General features: G+C 48.5%; 1 protein-coding gene across 1 annotated transcript; it reads left to right on the top strand.

Moving 5' to 3' along the window:
* Window positions 1–1,992: 1,992 nt before the first annotated feature.
* Window positions 1,993–20,665, top strand: LOC123407043 (ADP-ribosylation factor 3). The gene is made up of 8 exons (XM_045100078.1): window positions 1,993–2,343; window positions 2,453–2,491; window positions 2,603–2,665; window positions 6,236–6,254; window positions 8,131–8,242; window positions 17,933–17,980; window positions 18,229–18,359; window positions 20,383–20,665. Exons 1-8 carry the CDS (start codon window positions 2,241–2,243, stop codon window positions 20,414–20,416), a joined length of 549 nt encoding a protein of 182 aa, XP_044956013.1. The 5' UTR covers window positions 1,993–2,240; the 3' UTR covers window positions 20,417–20,665.
* The last annotated feature ends 411 nt before the right edge of the window (window positions 20,666–21,076 follow it).

Genomic DNA, 21,076 nt, shown 5'->3' with positions numbered 1-21,076 from the left:
TGCTCATTTAATGAAGTTGGTGCTCCTTTGTCATCACACCCTCACGTCGACAAGGTACATATATTTGTCCTCTATCTTCTTGTGATCCATCAATGTCTATGGAGTATATTCCTCACAAATATATGGCTTATTTGAACTTTTAGGTTGCATTTACCGAGAGCTATGCAACCGGTCAAAAGATTATGGTTGCTGCAGCTCCTACACTCAAGGTTTGTTCCACATGTTTCTGTTTAAAAAAATCTTTGTATAGTAATTTATCACCAAGCATCAATTGTTTTTCCTCCTTTAGATTTTTAGAATATTTACCAAGATACTTCGAATGCCCTCCTGATAGCAGACCATTCTCACCCTTTGTGTTGCATCTTTTCTTGACAGCCTATTACATTGGAACTTGGTGGCAAAAGTCCCATTGTAGTATTTGATGATGTCGACATTGACAAAGGTACATGCTGAATGCTGAGACTTATCCAATTCCAAATGCCATGTGTGGTATCACTTAATAGAGCATGGTTAAAATAATGACAAAGGTACATGCTGAATGCTGAGACTTATCCCACCCCAAAGCCTTTATTTGTGTCTGGGGCTTGTCATGATAAATGATTGTTAGAACTTAGGATAGTAACCTGTAAAATGATTAAAAGAATGATGTCTATATTTCACCAGACCTTCTGCTTGTTCGAACTGGTGTAATTTTTATGGAGGGTACATGCAAGCTGAATAATGAAACGAAGGATACATTTAGCTCTTAGCTAAGCTGGGCTATAGCCCAAGTAACTTATCCCGACTTTGTTGTGCTAGCCTTGGCTAGCTGTTTGGTTTAATCTGACTAATCCTAGCTTTTGGAGAATAGTTATGTTTTGTAGGAAAGCCCCCTCAGAGATCCATATGAGTTGCCAAAGAGCTGCTCTTGTGTGCGATTCTTGCCCAAAAGTGCAAGTGGATTTGGCTCACACAACTACTTTTGAAACTATCCTAGGCTACATTGCTGTCAAAGAGTAAATTCTGGTTGTTCCCAAACGCACAACCTTGTTGGGCTAGTTCAGGGGTTTTCTTGCTTGACAACCAAATATACCGGAAATTATTTCATCACTAATTTTTGGTGACAAGCAAGGCACTTATTTTGAACTGACTATAAAAACATGAGTAGTGTGCTTTAGCTCTCGAAAGCTTTAGATCTAAATGTTTCTAGACAGTGATTCACTCAAGTTAGTTGATACATACATTTTGACTGAATAATATGATTCTGTTAAGTACCTTTTGTGACCTTTAGTTAGATTCGATTGTTGATCCTTCTATTTAAATTATTTTAAACTGATTATAAAAACATGAGTAGTGTGCTTCAGCTCTGGAAACCTTTATGATCTGGTATACTTGTTTTTCTGTAATCTCAAAAAATGCAAGAGAACTCAAACTGTGCACCTGTGCTTCCTTTTTGAATCTACAGTCGCGTTTCATCGCCTGGCGTCCCGGTTGTCTACCTGGCGGATGGACTCCAGGCTCTCCTTTGTCAGTTGGCGATGGCGACGCTGCTCGCGGCAACAGTTCGCGACGGCGGCGGCGGCGAAGGCGAAGGCGTAGGGGGAGGGGGAGGGGGAGGCGGAGGCGGAGGCGACGGCGATGGTGCAGGACAAGGCGGGTGGCTGCGGCGTATGGTGTGAGGAGGACGTGTTAGTTGCCGTTAATTGTGGCTAAATTTCTGTAGTTGATTGGCTCGTTTTTTTTTGCGGGGAGGTGCAACAGTTGGATCTATTTTTGTTTGCTCGCTGTAGAAGGAGGTGGAGCACAGTCAGCCTTTGGTGAATTTGGTAACTGCACATCGTCGTGGTGCATGGATGGTGGAAGGCCGTTAGATTGCAATTTATTGACTAATTATGTGGTGGTGATTGATGTTTGTTTTTTGTGGGTGTAATAGTTGTGTGTATTTAGAGAAATTCTCGATTGATCTTTAGTATATAGATATCCACAGCAACGCCCCGGGATCTGTTTCAATGGAAAGTGGACCCGGCCGTGCCTTACATTTTCCTCCCCGACCTCCGTACCAAACACAGCCAGCCGCTCCAAATCGCCGAAGCAACTGATAGGAGAGAGGAAGTGGGGGAGAGATCTTCGTCTTCACCACTCGCGCGCGCAAGCTCGCTCGCTCCAGATCTCCCCCTTCCATCGTAGATCCCACGACCGCAAGCCGCCGCGTCCCCGACGAAACCCTAGCTCGCGCCCCTCCGCCGCGTAGGGGCGCCGCCATGGGCATCGTGTTCACGCGGCTCTTCTCGTCAGTATTCGGAAACCGCGAGGCTCGCATCCTCGTCCTCGGCCTTGACAATGCCGGCAAGACTACTATCCTCTGTAAGTGAGCCCGATCTCATTCGCCCCGAATCCTCCGTGGTCCCGCCTTGGATCTGCGGTTCTGTTTGTTGGTATTTCTGAATTCTGATTCATGTGGCGTGGCCTGCAGATCGGCTGCAGATGGGGGAGGTCGTCTCCACGATCCCAAGTGGGTTTCCTGTTCTGGTGCTCAACTAGCGTGCGCATTTCTTTTGATGTGTATGGATCGAGCTTAGATTTGATGTGAGGTGGTGTTGTGTCCGTGTGTGTCTTGCTGCAGCAATCGGCTTCAACGTGGAGACGGTGCAGTACAATAACATCAAGTTCCAAGTTTGGGATCTCGGTAAGTCGCCCTTCATTTGAATGTTAACGCTCGAACTAACGGATCACATATAGATATATCTAAAGCACAATCCTTGTACTCCCTCTGTGAAGAAACGTAAGAGCGTTTAGATCACTAAAGTAGCTGTTTTTTACGGAGGGAATATTATTCATTGCATAACTAGCACAGAGCACCACACAAGTTGAAGTTGACCAGGATTTGACATACAATTTTTATACTTATGTGAAAAATTGGATCTTGTTGGACGATTTGCTGTATGTTGCCAATGTGTTATTACCCTTTGAATACCATCTTGGAGTCTTCCTTATGTATATTTCAATTAAATGAGGTTTAGGTATTTCAATTGAATGAGGTTTAGGTATTTCAATTATTTGAGGTTTAGGTAATTGATGTGATGCTTAAACCATGGCGTAAAGCATAATTAGGGCAGGAGCAAAGGGAGCAAAACCTATAACCAACTAGATGATGCCGCGCGCGTTGCCGCGGGAACCTTGGTGAAAGAGATAGAGATGCATAAATAGATGCTAAAAACTAAAATTATTGCAAAAACAAATTTAAGAATGCCCTCGAGGTATAGTTTGAAAACAATGAAGTGAACAAAAATGTTGTATAAAAAGAGAAATCTGTTAGTGAAATCAAACGAGATGCCATTTTTAACAAAAGTGTGTAACATGACCTATATATATTTGCTCGAAGCTAATGTCCAACTTACAAACATATGTAGGTCATGCTACCAAAATGTGTAACATGACAGTTATGCTGGGTACAAAAATTAGTGAAACAAATCCATGCATGATTGCTGAGGTGGCATGGTTGCATGAAAGTAGTGCACAAATTGTAACTTACGGCCACATGCATGACTTGATGATGTGGCATAGTTGCATGAATAGATTGGTGCACAAATTGTAACTTATGACCACATGCATGACTTAATGGCGTGGCATAGTTGCATGAAGAGGAAACATAGATAGTGGGTTTAACTATTTAAGAATAGAGGATTTGTCTAGCACGAGTCACTAGAGTAAAGCATACTTAGGGCAGTAGCAAAGGAAGCAAAACCTATAACCAATTTGCGTAGCACGACTCACTAGACTAAAGCATGCTTAGGGCAGGAGCAAAGGAACCAGCACCAAGGTGCTGCTCTGTGCATCCACATAGATGTAAAAAGAGGCAACCAATTACCCCCCCGACCTCCAGAATCCAGAATATTCCCATTCTATTCGCATCTTCTTCACCAGATAACTCCCAGAATCTCTCTTTCCAAAAAATTGCCTCAGATGCTTCCCGAATCTCCCTTCCTCACCCAAAATTCTCCTCCAAATTCGTCCTCTTGATCCCAACCGATGGAACACACTGTAATTACTCTAGGCCGACGCTGTGTGCGGGTCGTTGACACTTGACACTGAGCGCCCAGGCTCAAGAGTCGATGAGGGTGGGAGGTGGTGGAGTGCTGCTCCAGTGCGTTGAGGCGTTGGTAGAGACCCTCCACGAAGACGCTCGGTGGTCCATTTCACCATCACTTCCTTTAGCTGGGCCGGAAGCTCTTTGAGCATGAGGTTGATGTCATCGTTGGCTTTATCATTGTCCGACAATTGATACCATATGGAACAAACTCTAATTATCCTAGGCCTAATAGGAAGTAATATTGTGAATTCTGATGCTTTATTGATCGTGGAAGAAGCCCAATATATAGTAGGGATACCTTGGCTGGCGAGCCGGCTCAAAAGGAAATACAATCTGACATTGTTTTTAAGGCGTCCCTAAGGCGTAGCTTAGGCGACACCTAGGCGTCAGGGTGCCCCAAGGAGCCAAGGTGTCGGCCTTGCCTTACCTGTGTGTCTAAGGCGTCTGCCTTAGTACATAGGGCGTCCGCCTAGGCGCCACTCTGCCTGCCTTAGGCAAGTGAGGACGCCTTAGACAGGTCTGGGAGGTTCAGGCGGGAAACAGAGATCTGGGAGGGAAGAAAACGGCGAGAAAGTCTGTTTTGGCGCCAATAGTTACTAGCAGGGAGAGAGAGTTGTAACCAGTTTCAGTTTCCCCCCACCCCCACCTCAGGCTGGATCTGAGCTTCTCCCCCACCTCTACAGCAGCTTCTCCTCCTCCTCTCTGGCAGCTTCCCCCCCTCATCTCTGGCAGTTCCTCCCCCCCTCCCCCCTCCTCTCTGGCAGCTTCCCCCCCTCATCTCTGGCAGTTCCTCCCCCCCTCCCCCTCCTCTCCAGCAGTTCCTCCCCCCCTCTGCTCCAGCAGTTCCTCCTCCCCTTCCTCTCCTGCAGCTTCTCCCTCCTCTCCAGGACAGCAAGCAAGCAGCATGGATGCTATATGGGCTCTACAAACAGCAGCAACTGCAAGCTATGTATGCCTAGTTGCCTACCAAATTCTGCTATATTCTACTTCTTAAAACTCTCTAAGGCGCCACCTTGCCGCCTTAGCGCTTAGGCAGTGAGGCGCCCACATACAGTCGAAGTCATGCTTTGCGCCACAAAAATAGCCCAGTCATTGTCGCACCTGACATCGCTCATCATGGACGGCGCTCCTCACCCCCGCCATGGAAAAAGTCCTGGCTGCCACCTAATCCATGCTTCATATGGTCACTTGCCATAGCCGGAGCTCCTCATCCCGGCATCATCGTCGTCCCCGTGCGCTACACACTTCAGTCATTTGAGCCAACACATCCCTCTCCCATCTCTCCATTTTTTCTTTCCTCACAGTTTCCAGTTTCATCCTTTCTCACATGAAGCACCGACTCACCCGCAGAGCCGCCATTGTGGAGCCTAGTTGGTTCTGCAGGCTGGGGTGACGCGTTGGCCATATCCTTATTGCTTCGTTTAGATTAATACTCAACAATCCTAGACCTTCTTATCTCCAATACATGATGCGTAAATTTAAAATAACATTCTTTTCTGTTGAATAGATTTGCCTTGTAGACAAAAGTTGCTCTACTTCTGCGCCCATTTGGTTGTGATTGATGGGTCCATGATCGTAGAGCTGGCTAATATATCCTTAGGAAAACTATAGACGATTAAAAAATCAATGCTTTGTTGTCTTAAATTGTGGTTTATTTACCATATTCATTCATCCGGTGTTTTAATTTCTAAAGCACCATCTCTACAAATGCTTGTTGTAATACACCACCATGAAATGCCAACTTCAAAGATAATATCACTTAAAAGTTATAACTTATAATTGTTATTTTAACCGGAATGGCATGAATAATCTCCTTCTCATTGTGAAATAAGATCTACATCATGGATTGAAATTTTGAGATCTGCTGTGAAGGTTATTATGATTGTATACTCTTGCTTATGTGGGTGATTACCCAAATATGAAGCACATTCATCTACCCTTCATGAATCATTTGGTTGTAATGTGCTTAATGGTTATGCAGTTTAAATGTTTTTAAGCTGTGGTGAGGTTTTCTTTTGAGTGCCAAGTTTTGCATTAATATTATTCTTTCTGGAGAAAAGCTGGTGTCCTTCATTTTTGACTAGTGCTATGCTAGTATGTTATGTTATGCCCTGCTCTTTCAGAATACCCACCTTGAGATCTTAACATGAATTTTATCCTCAACAGGTGGTCAAACAAGCATAAGGTACATTCTTTACAACGAGTATCCATATCCAAAATCGGTCATATGATGGGAGGCGGAGTTTCTACACCCAGGAGCAAACTCTCCTGGTGTGAACAGTAAAATCATTTTTTTTCAAAAAAATCTGATTTTTTTGTGGCATACTTACACAAATGTTTGTTGTTGTGCATGCAAAATTTCATCACAAAATCACATTGGTGGAAGGCGTGGTAAAAAAATCGATGCTCTGAAAATGTTACTTGCAAAATCATTTTGGAGCTCTGGTTTTGTTTTTTTTGGCATGACTTCCACCAATGTGATTTCGTGGTGAAATTTTGCATTTACAACAAACATTTGTGAAAGTATGTCACACAAAAAATTCAGAATTTTTTGAATTTGTTTTCTATTTTTTCGATTTTACTGTTCACACTAGGAGCATTTTATGATGTAACTATTTTATTCAACTTATACCCATTTTGGAGTAATGCCTTCCCACAGTAATTTGGTGGCGTTGTCCAGGACATACACACAGTAGCTCAAGGTAGAAGAAGAGACTCACACAAGCACGCACATAGGCTTTGGCGCCGCACAACTTGTGCCTTTTCTCTTGTTCACTCTTTCACACAACTGAACTTGGATACAATGCCTTTTAGCTAGCGTGCCTTTTCTCTTGTTCACTCTTTCACACAACTGAACTTGGTTACAATGCCTTTTAGTCTTAGTAGTGCACGCACAGAGTCAAGCAACACAACGGCTTGAACAACGACTAGCTCCACTAGCCAGTAGAAATAACGACTAATAACCACCTCTCTAGCCACTCTCAGTTTCAGCCTTTCTCCTTGACCTGGAGGTGTGCTCTCTGCACAACGTTGGTGGTTACCAGGTCCGCAACTAAGCCTTTCTAACAAACACTATCCATGCATGCATGTGAATCGCTCCTCCCACTAACTAGGCATGCACCTAACTGACACCACTAATTAAACAAATTTAGCTTTGCATTGTGTGCACACGTGAAACCCACCTCTGACGTGCACACACTACCACAGCTTCAATACATGCCTAACTCAGAAATAAACACGATCTAATCACCTATACAATAAGGTTAATTAACTCCAACATAATTGACCTTTTCTCCAGTCATTTAAGTATTGGTGCGTATGATGTCCTTTTTTTTGAGCGGAAGATGAACTTATCACAGTTTGCTGTCTCCAGAAGGCAAATCATCATGTTGCAACGGTAGTTACAATTGTAACCAACTTATCACGGTTTGCTGTCTCTAGGCCTGAATCTTAGTAGACAAATTTTAAAGTATATGTCACTAGTGTAGTTTTTGACATCTGAAGCTATCCCGACCAACCTTTGTTGACCTGTAGTTTTATATAATGTAGTTTTTGACATCTTAGAAGACTCTAGTTACTCTACTGTACTTATCCCAACCAACCTTTGGTGACCTGTTGAGAAATTTGGTTATTTTATCTTATTTGCTGCTGGAATCTCAAGAAGATCTGTAATTATATTTGTTGAAACTATTTCAGTATGCATATCTTGATTGTTGGAGTCATTGTTAGTTTATTGTGTACTATCAGTGTCACTCAGTCTTTTTAAGGAGAATTAGTCTTGTAATGGCTTCATTTTCTTGTTTTCATTCTTCGATTTGGGAGATTGTTCAATAAAGACCTGGCATGTAATCTCTTAAAGCTTAATTCAGGCCACTTTCATTATATAAAACTGTAAATTGTATGCTGTTCAGTTTGTGCTAATCATTCTGGTATCTGCCCTGCATCTCTTTACTAGCAGAATGTGAAATGCCTGTCATGAACCACTTGCAAATTCTACCATTATATAAACTGTAAATCTGAGATGTACTACTGAGTATGCTCTTTCTTATGTGTGTTCTTAGGCCGTACTGGAGATGCTACTTTCCAAACACTCAGGCTATCATATATGTTGTTGATTCAAGTGATACTGATAGGCTGGTAACTGCAAAAGAAGAATTTCATTCTATCCTTGAGGTATGCATCACAATGAACGGGGCCTCTGATTTGTATCACAATTGGATGTGCTTTTCCTACAATGCATATTGGTAATACAAGGGTTTAGATATTTCTCACAAAATAATGTTGATTGTTAATGCTAATTGTACTACGGGAGCATGGGAATTGCTACTTTGAAGTGATCAACTGGATACGTGATGGATTTTAATGGTTCACACAAAATTGATGCGGTTAAAAGACTATTTGTTAGCTGTACTTTTTGGATTTCCCATCCGCTTTTGATCTACTTGATGATTTTTACATCAATTACACTGTAAATAGCAACTACCATTGCGTGCTTTTTTTTGTAAGGAGTAACTTGTATTCCACTTAAACTTTGTGCACAGCCGACTCGCTGGCCACCGTACCCGAACCAAAATCAGGGGCAACCAAAGCCCACATGGTGGGAGGCACATCCGCCTCTAAACCAAACCTACCCCAACGTGTGTGACCTTATTACATTCTCTATGGCAAAACATAAAAATCATAGAACACAAAGGAGGCATGGCATAACCTTCTAGCTTCGCGGTATAAAACTCCCAGGTCCGCAGCATCGTAGTTTCTTCCTTTCAGTGCGCTAATCATTGGTTGGCAATCCAACTCGAAGATGACTCTTTTGAGCTCCCGGATCAGCCACGCCTTCAATCGCTCTAAGACATGCAGTCGTCTCAGTTTGCAGTGAGCTCCGGACATGTTCCATTTTCCCGCTTCATCACGTGCCACAAAGTCCCAAGCTTCGGCCTCAGACATTTTTCTAAATGCTGCATCAATGTTCATCTTTACGATTCCTGACGAGCGGGCTGTGGAGATGGTGATGGTTTCATACTTGAGAATTCCAGCAGATGTTTATTTATAAGCATACTCGCTTCCTCAACTGTCTTTTGCTTCTCACCCGCATTGGTTTTATTCCGTGTTCTCCAGCAATCCCATAGAAGAACCGCCACTCTCATTTTCTTCTCCACAGACAACGAGCAGACCTGATGCAAATTATTAGAGTCCGCACATTCACAGAGTTGCAAGCGCGCTTCAAAGACAGATGACCACTATCCTCATCAAGCCTAGAACACATAGGGCATCTAGTGTCTAATTCAATCTTTTTCCTCCTTATATTTATTCTTGTGGGTATATGTTATCCGCCAATCTCCAAAGGTACATGCTTATCTTATGAGGCACCTGCAACTGCCAAATATGCTTCCATTTCTCCATAACTTGGCTCTGGCCACTATAAGGCTCAGCATTTTAGTTCCTCTTCACTTCCTTCACATTGGTCCCTAGATGATAGGCCGATCTGACCGAGAACACACCCTTTCTATCGTGATGCCATGTCAAGGAATCTTCCATACCCGATCTGAGTGGGATCCCAAGGATGACCTTCGAGTCCTCCGGAGAGAACAACTCTTGTACGAATTCCGTATCCCATGATTCCGTAATCGGGTCAATCAATTCATTTACTTTTGTGATTATCGTCGAATCAGGCCTTCTTGTCGTCCCACTTGGCAGCCACGGATTAGACCATACATTCACTTGTGAACCATCTCCTTGCGCCAAATCACTCCCTCCTTCAATAGATCTTTGCCCCTCAGGATGCTACACCAGTTATAAGTCATGCCTGGCTGTTCTGTTGCTTCCATATTCGTACAATTCGGATGGTACCACCGCACAGAGGGACTCTGAGTTCTGCAAAAAACGCCAGCTCTGACGTGCCAACATGGTCATATTAAATACGTGCAAGTCTCTAAACCCTAGGCCTCCAGTTCTCTTCGACTTCATCAACCTTTCCCAGCCTATCCAGTGTCATTTGTCATTGCCGTCCTGCTGACTCCACCAATACCTTGCAATCATGCCACTGATTTCCTCACATGTGCTTTTGGTCAGATAAAAGCAGGACATTGTGTATGTTGGTATGGCCTGGGCGGCGGCATTAACCAAGGTTTCCTTCCCATAGGAGCTTTTCTAGCCACCCTTGCATCCTCTTCCAAATGTTTTCTTTGATCTACTCGAACTCTATACTCTTCGTTGCTCTGAGATGTACATGCAAACCCAAGTATTGATTGTTCTTGGATTCTCTGGGTATACCGAGAGCCTGAAGGACTTGATGTTTGTTCGCCATACTTGTTCCTTTACTGAAGAGCACTGAGGATTTGTCTCTTTTGATCTTTTGCCCGTCTGGGACTTGTACATGGCTAGTATCTCCTGTAGCCGATTTGCACCGGCAGCTGTGTCGGAATCGAGGCTCCACAGACCCAAGGAAAGGTTCGAACACTCGGGTAAGCTCGCTCTCCAACCCTGTTCAACCTCTCAACCTCACGACGGTCCTACGGTGGCGCGAGCTAGGAAGACTAAGTGAGACACACGACAGTTTACCAGGTTCGGGCCACCTCGCGGTGTAAAACCCTACTCCTGCTTATGGTGGGATTACTTGAGGTGGAAGACAAGTACAAAGGCGGGTTCTTCTCCTAGCCCGGGGATGAAAGTTGGATCCCCTTCTATGGAGGTCGGACCTCTCCTATATACTGGCCTTGGTCCTCTTCCCCCCGGAAAACATTGGCGGGAAGGGTTGTCACAACGGCCATTTTTGAAAGGGGGCAAGACTGCAGTCCGCCTTGACAAAGGTGGGCTTCGCTTGCAAAAGCTTCTCTTCATGACGCGCTGGTGGGCTTGGGGATGACCTCGGTCCCGCGGAGCCTCCGGCTTTAGCCTCCTTGCACCAAAAGGGAAACCTTTGGGAGTCGCTTCGGGAGCACGCCAGCTGTCCCGGCTTACCTAGAATGGAAGGGGAAAGCCCCCCCCCCCCTTAACGCAATCGCTGACACCGCTCCTGTGCTGGCTGCACGGTGTGCCTCATCCACATGAAGGAGCTGGGTTGTGGGAACCGACCAAGTCGCTCTCGACAGGCTTGTTGCGCGGGGGCCTCAGGGGAAAACCTCACGACGAACGCTCTCCCGAGGCCCTTGGCGACGATCTTCAAGCGCTTGCCTCGCAGGGCATATGCCCTCGCGAGGGTTCCCCTTGCCGGGCTCGCCGATGGGCCTAGGTACCCTGGTCCCAGGGGTTCGACAGTAGCCCCCGGGCCCGCGTTGAGTACGACTCCTCCCAACGGGAGGGGCAAGGCGACGTGGGACCCAACCGCCCGTGGGCCAGGCTCCGACGCGTGGCACCCTACACGACGTGGGATTCTTCCTTCCGCAACACCTTGGGAACTGCTCCGAGCGAGTTGTCATGCCGCCTGTGCGCAGTGCCGGTCATCATTTCTCCTTTGACCGACGCTACCCATTCGTGCCACCTGTCTTGTGCTTGATCGTCCCCGGGCCCGCGACACGCGTGGGGCAGCTCGTTGGTGGAATGGGGAGGCGCGAGCCTCCACTGCCCATGGGCCAGGCCTGGCGCGCGGCGTCCAACAGGGCATTCATCGCCCCCGCCCCCATGCGCCGCCTCGGGAACGGTGGATGTGCTTATAAAAACCATCGTGCCCCAAGGCTGGATCCACCGCCGCATTGTTCCCCGGCCGCCTTCTTCCTCTGCTCCCTCGTTGTCCTCGAGCGAACTTGGCCTTCGCTCTTTCCATGGCGTCCAGCGGAGATACTACGAGCGTCGGAGCGTGGGCAGGGCTCTCAGCACCACCGTCGTCCCCCGGGGGCGGCGAGGTTTGGCCCCCAAGGTCAGTTGAAAGGATCGATATGGTTGACTAGAGGGGGGGGGGTGAATAGGCAACGACCACTTTTTAATTTATCTTAGCAAGTTAGGGTTAGCAACATAAAGGTTCTCTAAAATGACAACAAGGAGGTGAACCTATATGATGCTACCAGCTAAAAGTACTAAGGCAAGTAAGAGATAGTCAACACCAAAAGCATACACAATGTAAAGGTTAGAGATAACCGCAAGTGGAACCAATGAAGACGAGGATGTGTTACCGAAGTTCCTTCCCTTTGACAGGAAGTACGTCTCCGTTGGAGCGGTGTGGAGGCACAATGCTCCCCAATAAGCCACTAGGGCCACCGTATTCTCCTCACGCCCTCACACAATGCAAGGTACCGTGATTCCACTATAGGTGCCCTTGAAGGCGGCGACCGAACCTTTACAAACAAGGTTGGGGCAAACTCCACACAAAGCTTGGAGGCTCCCAACAAGACCACGGAGCTTCACCACAATGGAATGTGGCTCCGAGGTGACCTCAACCGTCTAGGGTGCTCAAACACCCAAGAGTAACAAGATCCGCAAGGGATTAGTGGGGGGAATCATTTTTCTCTTGGTGGAAGTGTAGATCTAGGCCTTCTCAACCAATCCCTAGGAAATCAACAAGTTTGATTGGCTAGGGAGAGAGATCGGGCACTTTTGAGCTTAGGGAGCAACAATGGAGCTTGGGAGGGTCAAAGGTAGGGTTCTTCAGCAAGAAGAACCCTTTATATAGTGGGGGGAAAATCCAACCGTTTCCCACTCACAGCACGAGCCCAGCGGTACTACCGCTGCCACTCCATCGGTACTACCGCTGGCTGCAGCAGTACTTCCGCTAGCACTCCAGCGGTACTACCGCTAGCACTCACAACATGGAGGAGCGGTGTGCGCAACAATCCCGGGAGCTGGCCCTGCGCTCGGGCGCCGCGCTTCACAGCTTCATCAGGGACGCACTCGTGCTGCCGCGAGTCTATGGCGACGGGGGCCACCACGATTTTCTCCTCACGGTGGTGGAGGCGATGGAGTCACGTGCTTCCAAGGTGGAGGAGGAAAACGAGTCCGGCACGCGTGACCTTCTGGGCAACGTGGTGATGCGCGTTTTCTCCAACCTGCGCCGCCACAATCCCGCGTTCGAGCCAGTGCCCGCGGAGCTCCGGGGCCCTCTCGGGGACGAGGTGCACGGACATGTGGAGTCCTTGGTTGGGCAGTTCGCCCAGGCGGTGCCCCCCGAGGGGTACGGCGACGTCGGCGCTGTAGCCCCCGAGGACCACGACGAGGACGATGCCTCCTCCGCTTTAGCTTCCTCAACATTTATCTACCGCACCAAAGAACCCTTGGCCCTGTGAGGGCGTTAGACATTTTGTAACTTACCTTTGTTCCAAGTAATAGCTTCGGGCATCTTTGTTCCTTCTGCAATGTTCTCTCCCTTTTTTTTCGCATGTCGTCTGCGTCCCGGCCAACGAGAGCCCGTCGCACACATCTCCTAAGGCCTCACCCCTGACGCGCTCCCGGGGCGCGTACCGGCAACCCCTGGGTGCTGTCCAGCTTCGCGTTTCCTCGGCCGTGGTTGCTCGCGCGGATATCATGAGGCTGGTACCCTGGCGAGGCCCTCGCCTGGGCTGCCGGGCGGGGGCGCTTCAGGAACCCGGTTCCTCCTTCCTTCATGTCGTCTCCTCTTGCGATTGCTTTGATACGTCGTGGTGCCATGGCCCAACCCTCGAGCGCGAGAGTGAGGGCCCCTGAAGTGCGACTCTCTGGGGCTCGCGCTTGCGGCGGCTGCTCGTGAGAAGTCCTGCGGAGAGAAAAAACACCAAGCCTTGACGACCCGTACTGCCCGCTTGCATTTGGGCGTCCCCGCTTGCACATGGGCGTGGTAAGAGAACAAAAACCAAGGGAGCTCCATAAAAACGAAAAAAAACCGAGACCTCCGTTAGAAAACCCAAAGCTAACTTGTTCGCGAGCCCAAGAAGATAGGCATGCCCGTCGCACGCAACGCAGGTCAGCCTGGTGAGCTCGCTCGCAAGCCAAAAGCAAGGACTAATAAAAGCGGCCGCCATGCCTAGCAGGGCCAAACCTAAAAAGAAACGCGTACCCCGGGATGTGGAGCATGAGGACTTCCACTAGGACGTGGGAGGGGGCCCCTACCGTCGCCATAACGCGGCTCGTCGTGGTCTTACGCACGAGAGACCCCTGGGCGTTTACAGCTCCCTCGTTATTACGTGAGGGTCACGAGCTTCTTCCCTAGCACGCAGCATGAGGACTTCCACTAAGAGGTGGGAGGGGGCCCCTATCGCCGCCACGAGGCGGCTCGCTGTGGGGTTATGCATGAGAGACCCCCGGGCGTTATAACCCCCTCGTTATTACATGAGAGGGTCACGGGTTGGCCTTCGGGCGCATGGCTTCAAGCTCCCAGGCGTGTGGCGCGGGGCTCGGGGACTCGCACGGTCTTCTGGGGCCCCCACCCTCACTCCCCAGGCGCGTGGCGTCTCCAGACGTGCGGCGTCCAGCCTGGAGACACGGGCGCCCTTGGGGGTGTCCTTCCCCAGGGGATTCTTCTCCAACGCTTCCCGCCGCTCGACGAGGAAGCGCGTACGCCGGCTCACCGCTCCCTTGACTCTCGCGACGGGACCTTCATGCTCCATGCGGCCTGCAAAGTCCGATCGCGTATCCCGGTTGGTCCAAAAAATCACTCGACGGCCCGATTGTTACGGGCGCGTCCGCCTGGCGCCGCGTATCGCGGGGGTCCACCTCGCCGGCGGGCGATAGCCGGGTCCTGAGGCTGCTTTGCTGGCCCTTGAAGCTTTTTGAGCCCGAGGGATCCCGACACCTCGTGAGGTGGACATGCCCCGCATCCCTTGCGGTCTGTTGCACATCCCTTGTGGTCCGTTGAGCTCCTGAACGACGAACTTCCATGACTTTGGCGCTCGTCGCCTCTTCCCTAGCCCGTGGGGGCGCGCGTCAGGGCGCGCCCTCGTGGACCCTTAGGCGCCTTCCCGTCCCTCTGGTCGTGCCCGACGGCCCTAGACTGGAGCCCCGAGCCCACTCGACGGTAACACTCGACATACCCCTTATGTCGGGGGAAAGCGGGTGACGTCTTGCGGCACGTAGGCCGCGACGCCAACGCCCGACGCGACACCCCCTCGCCCGTGGGTCGTAGGCGTGGCGGTGTCGTCCGGGTGGCGGCCGCCGCGGGGTCGTCGAGCGTGGTCACCGACGTCTCCTCTGCGGTCGGCAGGGACGACACGGTCCCGGCGTCGAGCGGTTCGCTTGTTGTTGAGGATCTTGACCGCCTGGCAATCCTTCGTGTTGTGGGTGTGCATGTTGTGGAGGGCGCAAAACTTGCCGTTGGCCTTACGAACCGCGTCGCCGCAGGGGGCCGGTTGAGGTCCGAGGCCGGTCACCCTGCTTCCGACGGTGGGGGTCGAAGCGGAGCGTAGGGCGCCAAGGCCCTCCTGGCGACGGCGACGAGTTCGGCGACATTGTTCGCCTACACATCGTACTCTCCGTCCGTCGGGCGGTGGCGGAGCAGTTCACTCGCCACGAGCAGCGCGTCCTGTGCGTTCAGGCCCCCCACGTGAACGCAGCCCGAGGCAGAGGCCGCAGGGGACGCAACAAGGCAACCTCCTTGATGTGCCGGTGGCCACAGGAAGCCCTGCTGCCCTGCGCGGCGGGGGTGAAGACGGTGGTGGCCACAACGCTGGCGGGCCGGTAACGGCCGTCCGGCGTCGAGCTCCCGCGGCGCATGCGGTGAGCGTCAGCCACGGGGTCGGTGAAGCTGGAGCGAAAGTGGAGCAGAAGAGCGGCTGCGCACCCCTACCTGGCACGCCAAATGTCGGAACCGGGGCTCCGCAGAACCAAGGAAATGTTCAAGCACTGGGGGTGCGCGCGCTCTCCAACCCTGTTCAACCTCTCAACCTCACGACGGCCCTACGGTGGCGCGAGCTAGGAAGACTAGGTGAGACACACGACAGTTTACCCAGGTTCGGGCCACCTCACGGTGTAAAACCTACTCCTGCTTATGGGGGGATTGCTTGAGGTGGAAGACAAGTACAAAGGCGGGTTCTTGTCCTAGCCCGGGGATGAAAGTTGGATCCCCTTCTATGGAGACCTTGTCCTAGCCTGGCCTAGCCTTGGTCCTCTTCCCCCCAAAAACATTGGCGGGAAAGGTTGCCACAAGAGCCATATTCGAAAGGGGACATGACTGTAGTCTGCCCTGACAAAGGTGGTCTTCGCTTGCAAAAGCTTCTCTTCATGACGCGTTGGTGGGCTCGGGGATGACCTCTGTCGTGCGGAGCCTCCGGCTTTAGTCTCCTTGCACTAAACGGGAAACCTTTGGGAGTTGCTTCGGGAGCACGCCAGCTATCCCGGCTTACCTAGCCCGGAAGGGGAACCCCCCCTTCTATGGAGGCCTGGCCTCTCCTATATATTGGCCTTGGTCCTCTTCCCCCCCCCCCCCTCGAAAACATTGGCGGGAAAGGTTGCCACAACGGCCATATTTGAAAGGGGACATGACTGCAGTCCGCCCTCACAAAGGTGGTCTTCGCCTGCAAAAGCTTCTCTTCATGACGCGTTGGTGGGCTTGGGGATGACCTCTGTCCTGCGGAGCCTACGGCTTTAGTCTCCTTGCACCAAATGTGAAACCTTTGGGAGTCGCTTCGGGAGTGCGCCAGCTATCTCGGCTTACCTAGCACGGAAGGGGAACCCCCCCCCCCCCCCCCCCCCCCCCACGTATGCAATCGCTGGCACCGCTCTTGCGCGGTCTGCCTCATCCATATGAAGGAGCTGGGTCATGGGACCCGACCAAGTCGCCCTCGGCGGGCTTGCTCCGCGGGGCCCTCAGGGAAAACCTCGCGGCGGACGCCCTCCCGAGGCCCTTGGCGACGATCTTCAAGCGCTCGCCTCACAGGGCACAGGCCCTCGGGAGGGTTCCCCTTGCCGGGCGCCGACGGGCCTGGGTACCCCTGGTCCCAGGGGCCCGACAAGCTGTAGTCTTCATCACAATCCGTGAATCGTACGCGAAAATTAGGTGATTTATCCGAGGAGCTCCTGGACAGATTTGTACCCCTTCAATGGATTGGTCCAGTTCAGCATGCTGCTGCAAGACTGAGAAAGTCTACGCTCACAAAATGAACAAGCACAATGATAGTGGATCTCCTTGGGGCAAGCCTCGCTGCGGGAGGAAAGCGTCAATTAATTTCCGATTGAACTTGACAATTAATTTCCGATTGAACTTGACACGATAGGAAATTGATCGAAAACAAGTCATGATCACATTCAGCCGTGCAGCCGAAAAGCCCAAAACATTCATCAAACCCTGAGAAATCTCCACTCCGCTGGTGATATGCTTTGCTCATGTGAACCTTTACCGCCACTAGCCCTTGTCCCCCTTTTTTCTTGTGCATCAAGTGGGTTATAAACTAAAAACACATTATCCGTAATCAACCTTCCGGGAACAAACTAAAAACACATTATCCATAATCATCCGCCTGGGAACAAAAGATGATTTGGCTTTGGAGATTAACTCCGGAAGAATCGCCTTCAAGCAGTTTGCTAAAACCTTGGAGATCAATTTATAAAGCACAATAAATAGACTGATTGGCTGGTATTGCATAAGAGACTCCGGGTTATTTACCTTGGAAATCAACACAATCGTTGTTTTATTCCATCCCTCCGGCATTACCACACCATTTAAAAGTTAAAACTCTTAGGACCTCCTCTTGAATCCTGGGTCCGACGAAATGCCAAAACTTACAAAAAAACTGCCGTCTGCCATCCGGACCAGGAGCCTTTTAGATCACAAAAAATGCATGTTGAAAGGTGAGCGTGATTTGGTAATGCATGTTGCCACGTAAACAACTTACCTAGTACATTTTCCTCCATTTGATAACAGGGTCTTTTGAGCCAGATGTACTAATAATTCAGTGACCAGGATGTTTTTTTCTTCAAGATAATTATCTGATTGCATATGTTACCTTATTGTGTGCACTGTAATGGCAGGAGGATGAGCTGAAAGGTGCGGTTGTCCTTGTATATGCAAATAAACAGGTGAAGAAACAAAACATTTTCGATTTTTTATATACCGTTCTGAAATTGTTATAGCTACTTGGACATCGTAACCCCTCCTTTACTTTAACTATCATCGTTCATTAACTGCTCCTTTTTTATTATAAGTAAATGAATACTTCAAGGTGAATTGACATGTCTGAATACCTTTTGGATGCAGGTTGTTGCGCATCCTGCTTGATATGCTGTATCTTACCTAAGTCATTATCGTGATGTCTTTTCTTATCCAGGACCTTCCAGGTGCACTTGATGATGCTGCCATAACTGAATCATTAGAACTTCACAAGATTAAGAGCCGCCAATGGGCAATTTTCAAAACATCTGCTATAAAAGGGGAGGGCCTTTTTGAAGGCTTGAATTGGTACGTTTAATAAAACATTCTTTTCTAAAGTGACTGAATGAATACTTGCTCTTTTCTAGATTTTCAATCAATTTTTTGTTTGTGGCGGTGGCGGTAAGGCAGGGGACTGCAAATTCTGTATCCCCAGTTCAAATCATTAGAAAAATACCCATGCCCAACAATCTGGTTGGACATGAATAATGACTAGATGATTTCATTTCACATAAGAAAGGACTAGATGATTTCATTTCACATAAGAAAGGACTAGATGATTTCATTGCACATACGAAAGGAATGTTTTCCCTTGTTCGCTGTTGCTGTCTATAACTTTTAGTGTCTTATCATCAGACTGAATCTCTGTCTAATAAGATAGCGACATGCTTATGCATTCCCTAAAGAGTTAATTACTACCAGAGTACACAAAGTTGCAGAAAAATAAAAGACCCATACATAATCTTGAAAACTCCATAAAAATTGTACAACAATTTACATAACAGCATGTTTTAATCAAATTTGATGGAGACTGTTTGTTCACCGTGGCTTACGTTTATGTCTGGTGTGGCAGCTGCCTAATGCAGGAATTGTTAGTTCGCCTCACCTTCCCGAAGCGTGGGTTTGTTTGCTTTACAAATTTGGTTCTCTCTATGCCAACCCATTCTCTTTTTCGGAAGACTGAGTTATAGGTAGGGCCAATGTTTTTAAGGCAGTAAGGCGAGGCAAGGCGCTGGGGGGGCACCTCACCGACTAAGTGCTAATGCATAAGGCAAGGCGGACGCCTTAGAGAGATCTAAATAGCAGAATATAGTGTAATTTGGTAGGCAACTAGGCAATCTAAGCAGCAGAATATAGTATAATTTGATAGGCAAACTAGGCAATCTAAGCAGCAGAATATAGTATAACTTGAGCTGCTGTACTGGAGAGGAGGAGTCGTTGGAGAGGAAGAGCTGCCGGAGAGGATCTGCTGCAGAGGAGGGAGCAGATCTGCTGGAGAGGAGCCACTGTAGAGAAGGTGGAGGAGGTGCGTGTGGATTGGGGACTGTTTCTCTCTCTTTCTGCCCTCTTTCCTGTTGGCGCCAACAGCATCTCTGTTTCCCGCCTAAAATCGCCCCCCTGCCTGACTGGCAAGCTCAAGGCGTCCAATATGGACCAGGGCGCCAACCTGGACGCTTAAGCAGATGCCTTAGACGCCTTAAAGCTTAAGGCGGACGCCTTACGTGGGTACCTAAGGCAAGGTGGACGCGCCTTGAGCTTGCAGGGTGCCCTGACGCCTAAGCGTCGCCTAGGAGACACCTTACGGACGCCTTAAAAACAATGGGTAGGGCTAAAAGAAAGCAAAATAAAGAGTCAAGTCGCTCCATCTTTATAATATGCAAATGCCTTTTTTCCTCTTGAGGTTGTCGGATTATTCACAATAAAATAATCCATCAGTGCGGCCAATCTGTCAGTGGGATGGAGAAACAAATAATATAGGAATTAAAACGGGAGAAGGGGGGTCAAACCCAGGACATGGAACTTGCTAGGCGCATGTCATGGCCAACCCCTCCAATGTTGCTTGCTATATAGACACATTATTTTCCTTTTCCGGCAAAACAAAGAAGCACAGGATTAAAATCGGCACAGGATTTGAACCACAGATCTCAGGTTTGTTCGCACATACACAAGACCTAACCACTCAACCCAATGGCGCATTTTTTAGTGAGTAGATGCATTATTTTTTATCTTTCTTCCATGCACGATATAAGAATCCATCCAGCAAGGCAGGTGTGCCTCAAACCTCACAAACTTTGACCAAGTTTGTGGAGAAAAATATTTACGTCTGGAATGCCGTAAATATATCATTAGATTCATCGTAAGTTGTAGTTACAATATCTACAATATCTGTGCCGTAGATATAAATAGTTTTCTCTATAAACGTGGTAAAGTTTGCAAACTTTGACTTAAAAAAAAAACTATACACACAGCATTATGGAATGGAGGGAGTAATCAACTCTTCCTTAAACAATGGAAAATTCAACTGATACTGTCGGGTTATTATTTGCTGCAGGCTCAGTAACGCACTCAAGTCCGGAAGCAGCTAATGCAGGCTCCATTCCGCGAATCATTGCTTGATGGTAAGGAACAGGGACGATGACATCCTTCTCACTAGTCTGCGTGAAAATCACATTCTCTTTATTTAACTCGGAAGTTATACACAATCAGTTATCTGTAGAGTGCTTGTTGAAGTTTCCAGATACAACACCAGGTGTACCCATATCGGGAGCAAGAATATATTTGTAGAACATACTGAGCAGACTTATGGTTTGAAATCTATGGCTTCACCGCGTAAATTTCATCACATTTCCCTTTGCAATGATTGAACTCACAATTTTTTCTTCTTCTCTTTGGCTGGGACCGTATCAGACGCCTGAGGTTACTGAACCCTTGAAATCTAATCATGTCATTAACTACAAAGTTATATGCTTGCCTCAATCATCAAAAGTAACTTACGACTGCTGCTTCTACATCTACTGGTTAGTTACTGTGTGTTGGAACCATAGTTTTGAAAACCAGATCGGACCAACAGCTGGTTGGACCAGAAAAACTTTTTTTAGAAAGGCTCCTTGAAGTTTGTCTTTGGAGATGGTGGTTATCGTTTTGTGGAGTAGACTTTGACGATCCGACTATGAACGTGTGAGGACGTCGCGCTTTAGCAATTACGAAACCAACCAAATTCAAGAGGTTATTGATCATGTCAGAGC

The sequence above is a fragment of the Hordeum vulgare genome, chromosome 7H, assembly GCF_904849725.1.
Source record: "Hordeum vulgare subsp. vulgare chromosome 7H, MorexV3_pseudomolecules_assembly, whole genome shotgun sequence".
NCBI lineage: Eukaryota > Viridiplantae > Streptophyta > Magnoliopsida > Poales > Poaceae > Hordeum > Hordeum vulgare.
The sequence above is the reverse complement of the archived record's forward strand: the minus strand, read 5'-3'. Positions and strand labels throughout refer to the sequence as shown.

Excerpts from the sequence above, each read along its gene's own strand:
- LOC123407043 (XM_045100078.1), top strand. The coding sequence starts at position 2,241 with ATGGGCATCGTGTTCACGCGGCTCTTCTCGTCAGTATTCGGAAACCGC. Across the intron at positions 2,492-2,602 it reads GGTCGTCTCCACGATCCCAA|CAATCGGCTTCAACGTGGAG; the intron begins GTGGGTTTCCTG and ends GTCTTGCTGCAG. Across the intron at positions 17,981-18,228 it reads TTGTATATGCAAATAAACAG|GACCTTCCAGGTGCACTTGA; the intron begins GTGAAGAAACAA and ends TTTCTTATCCAG.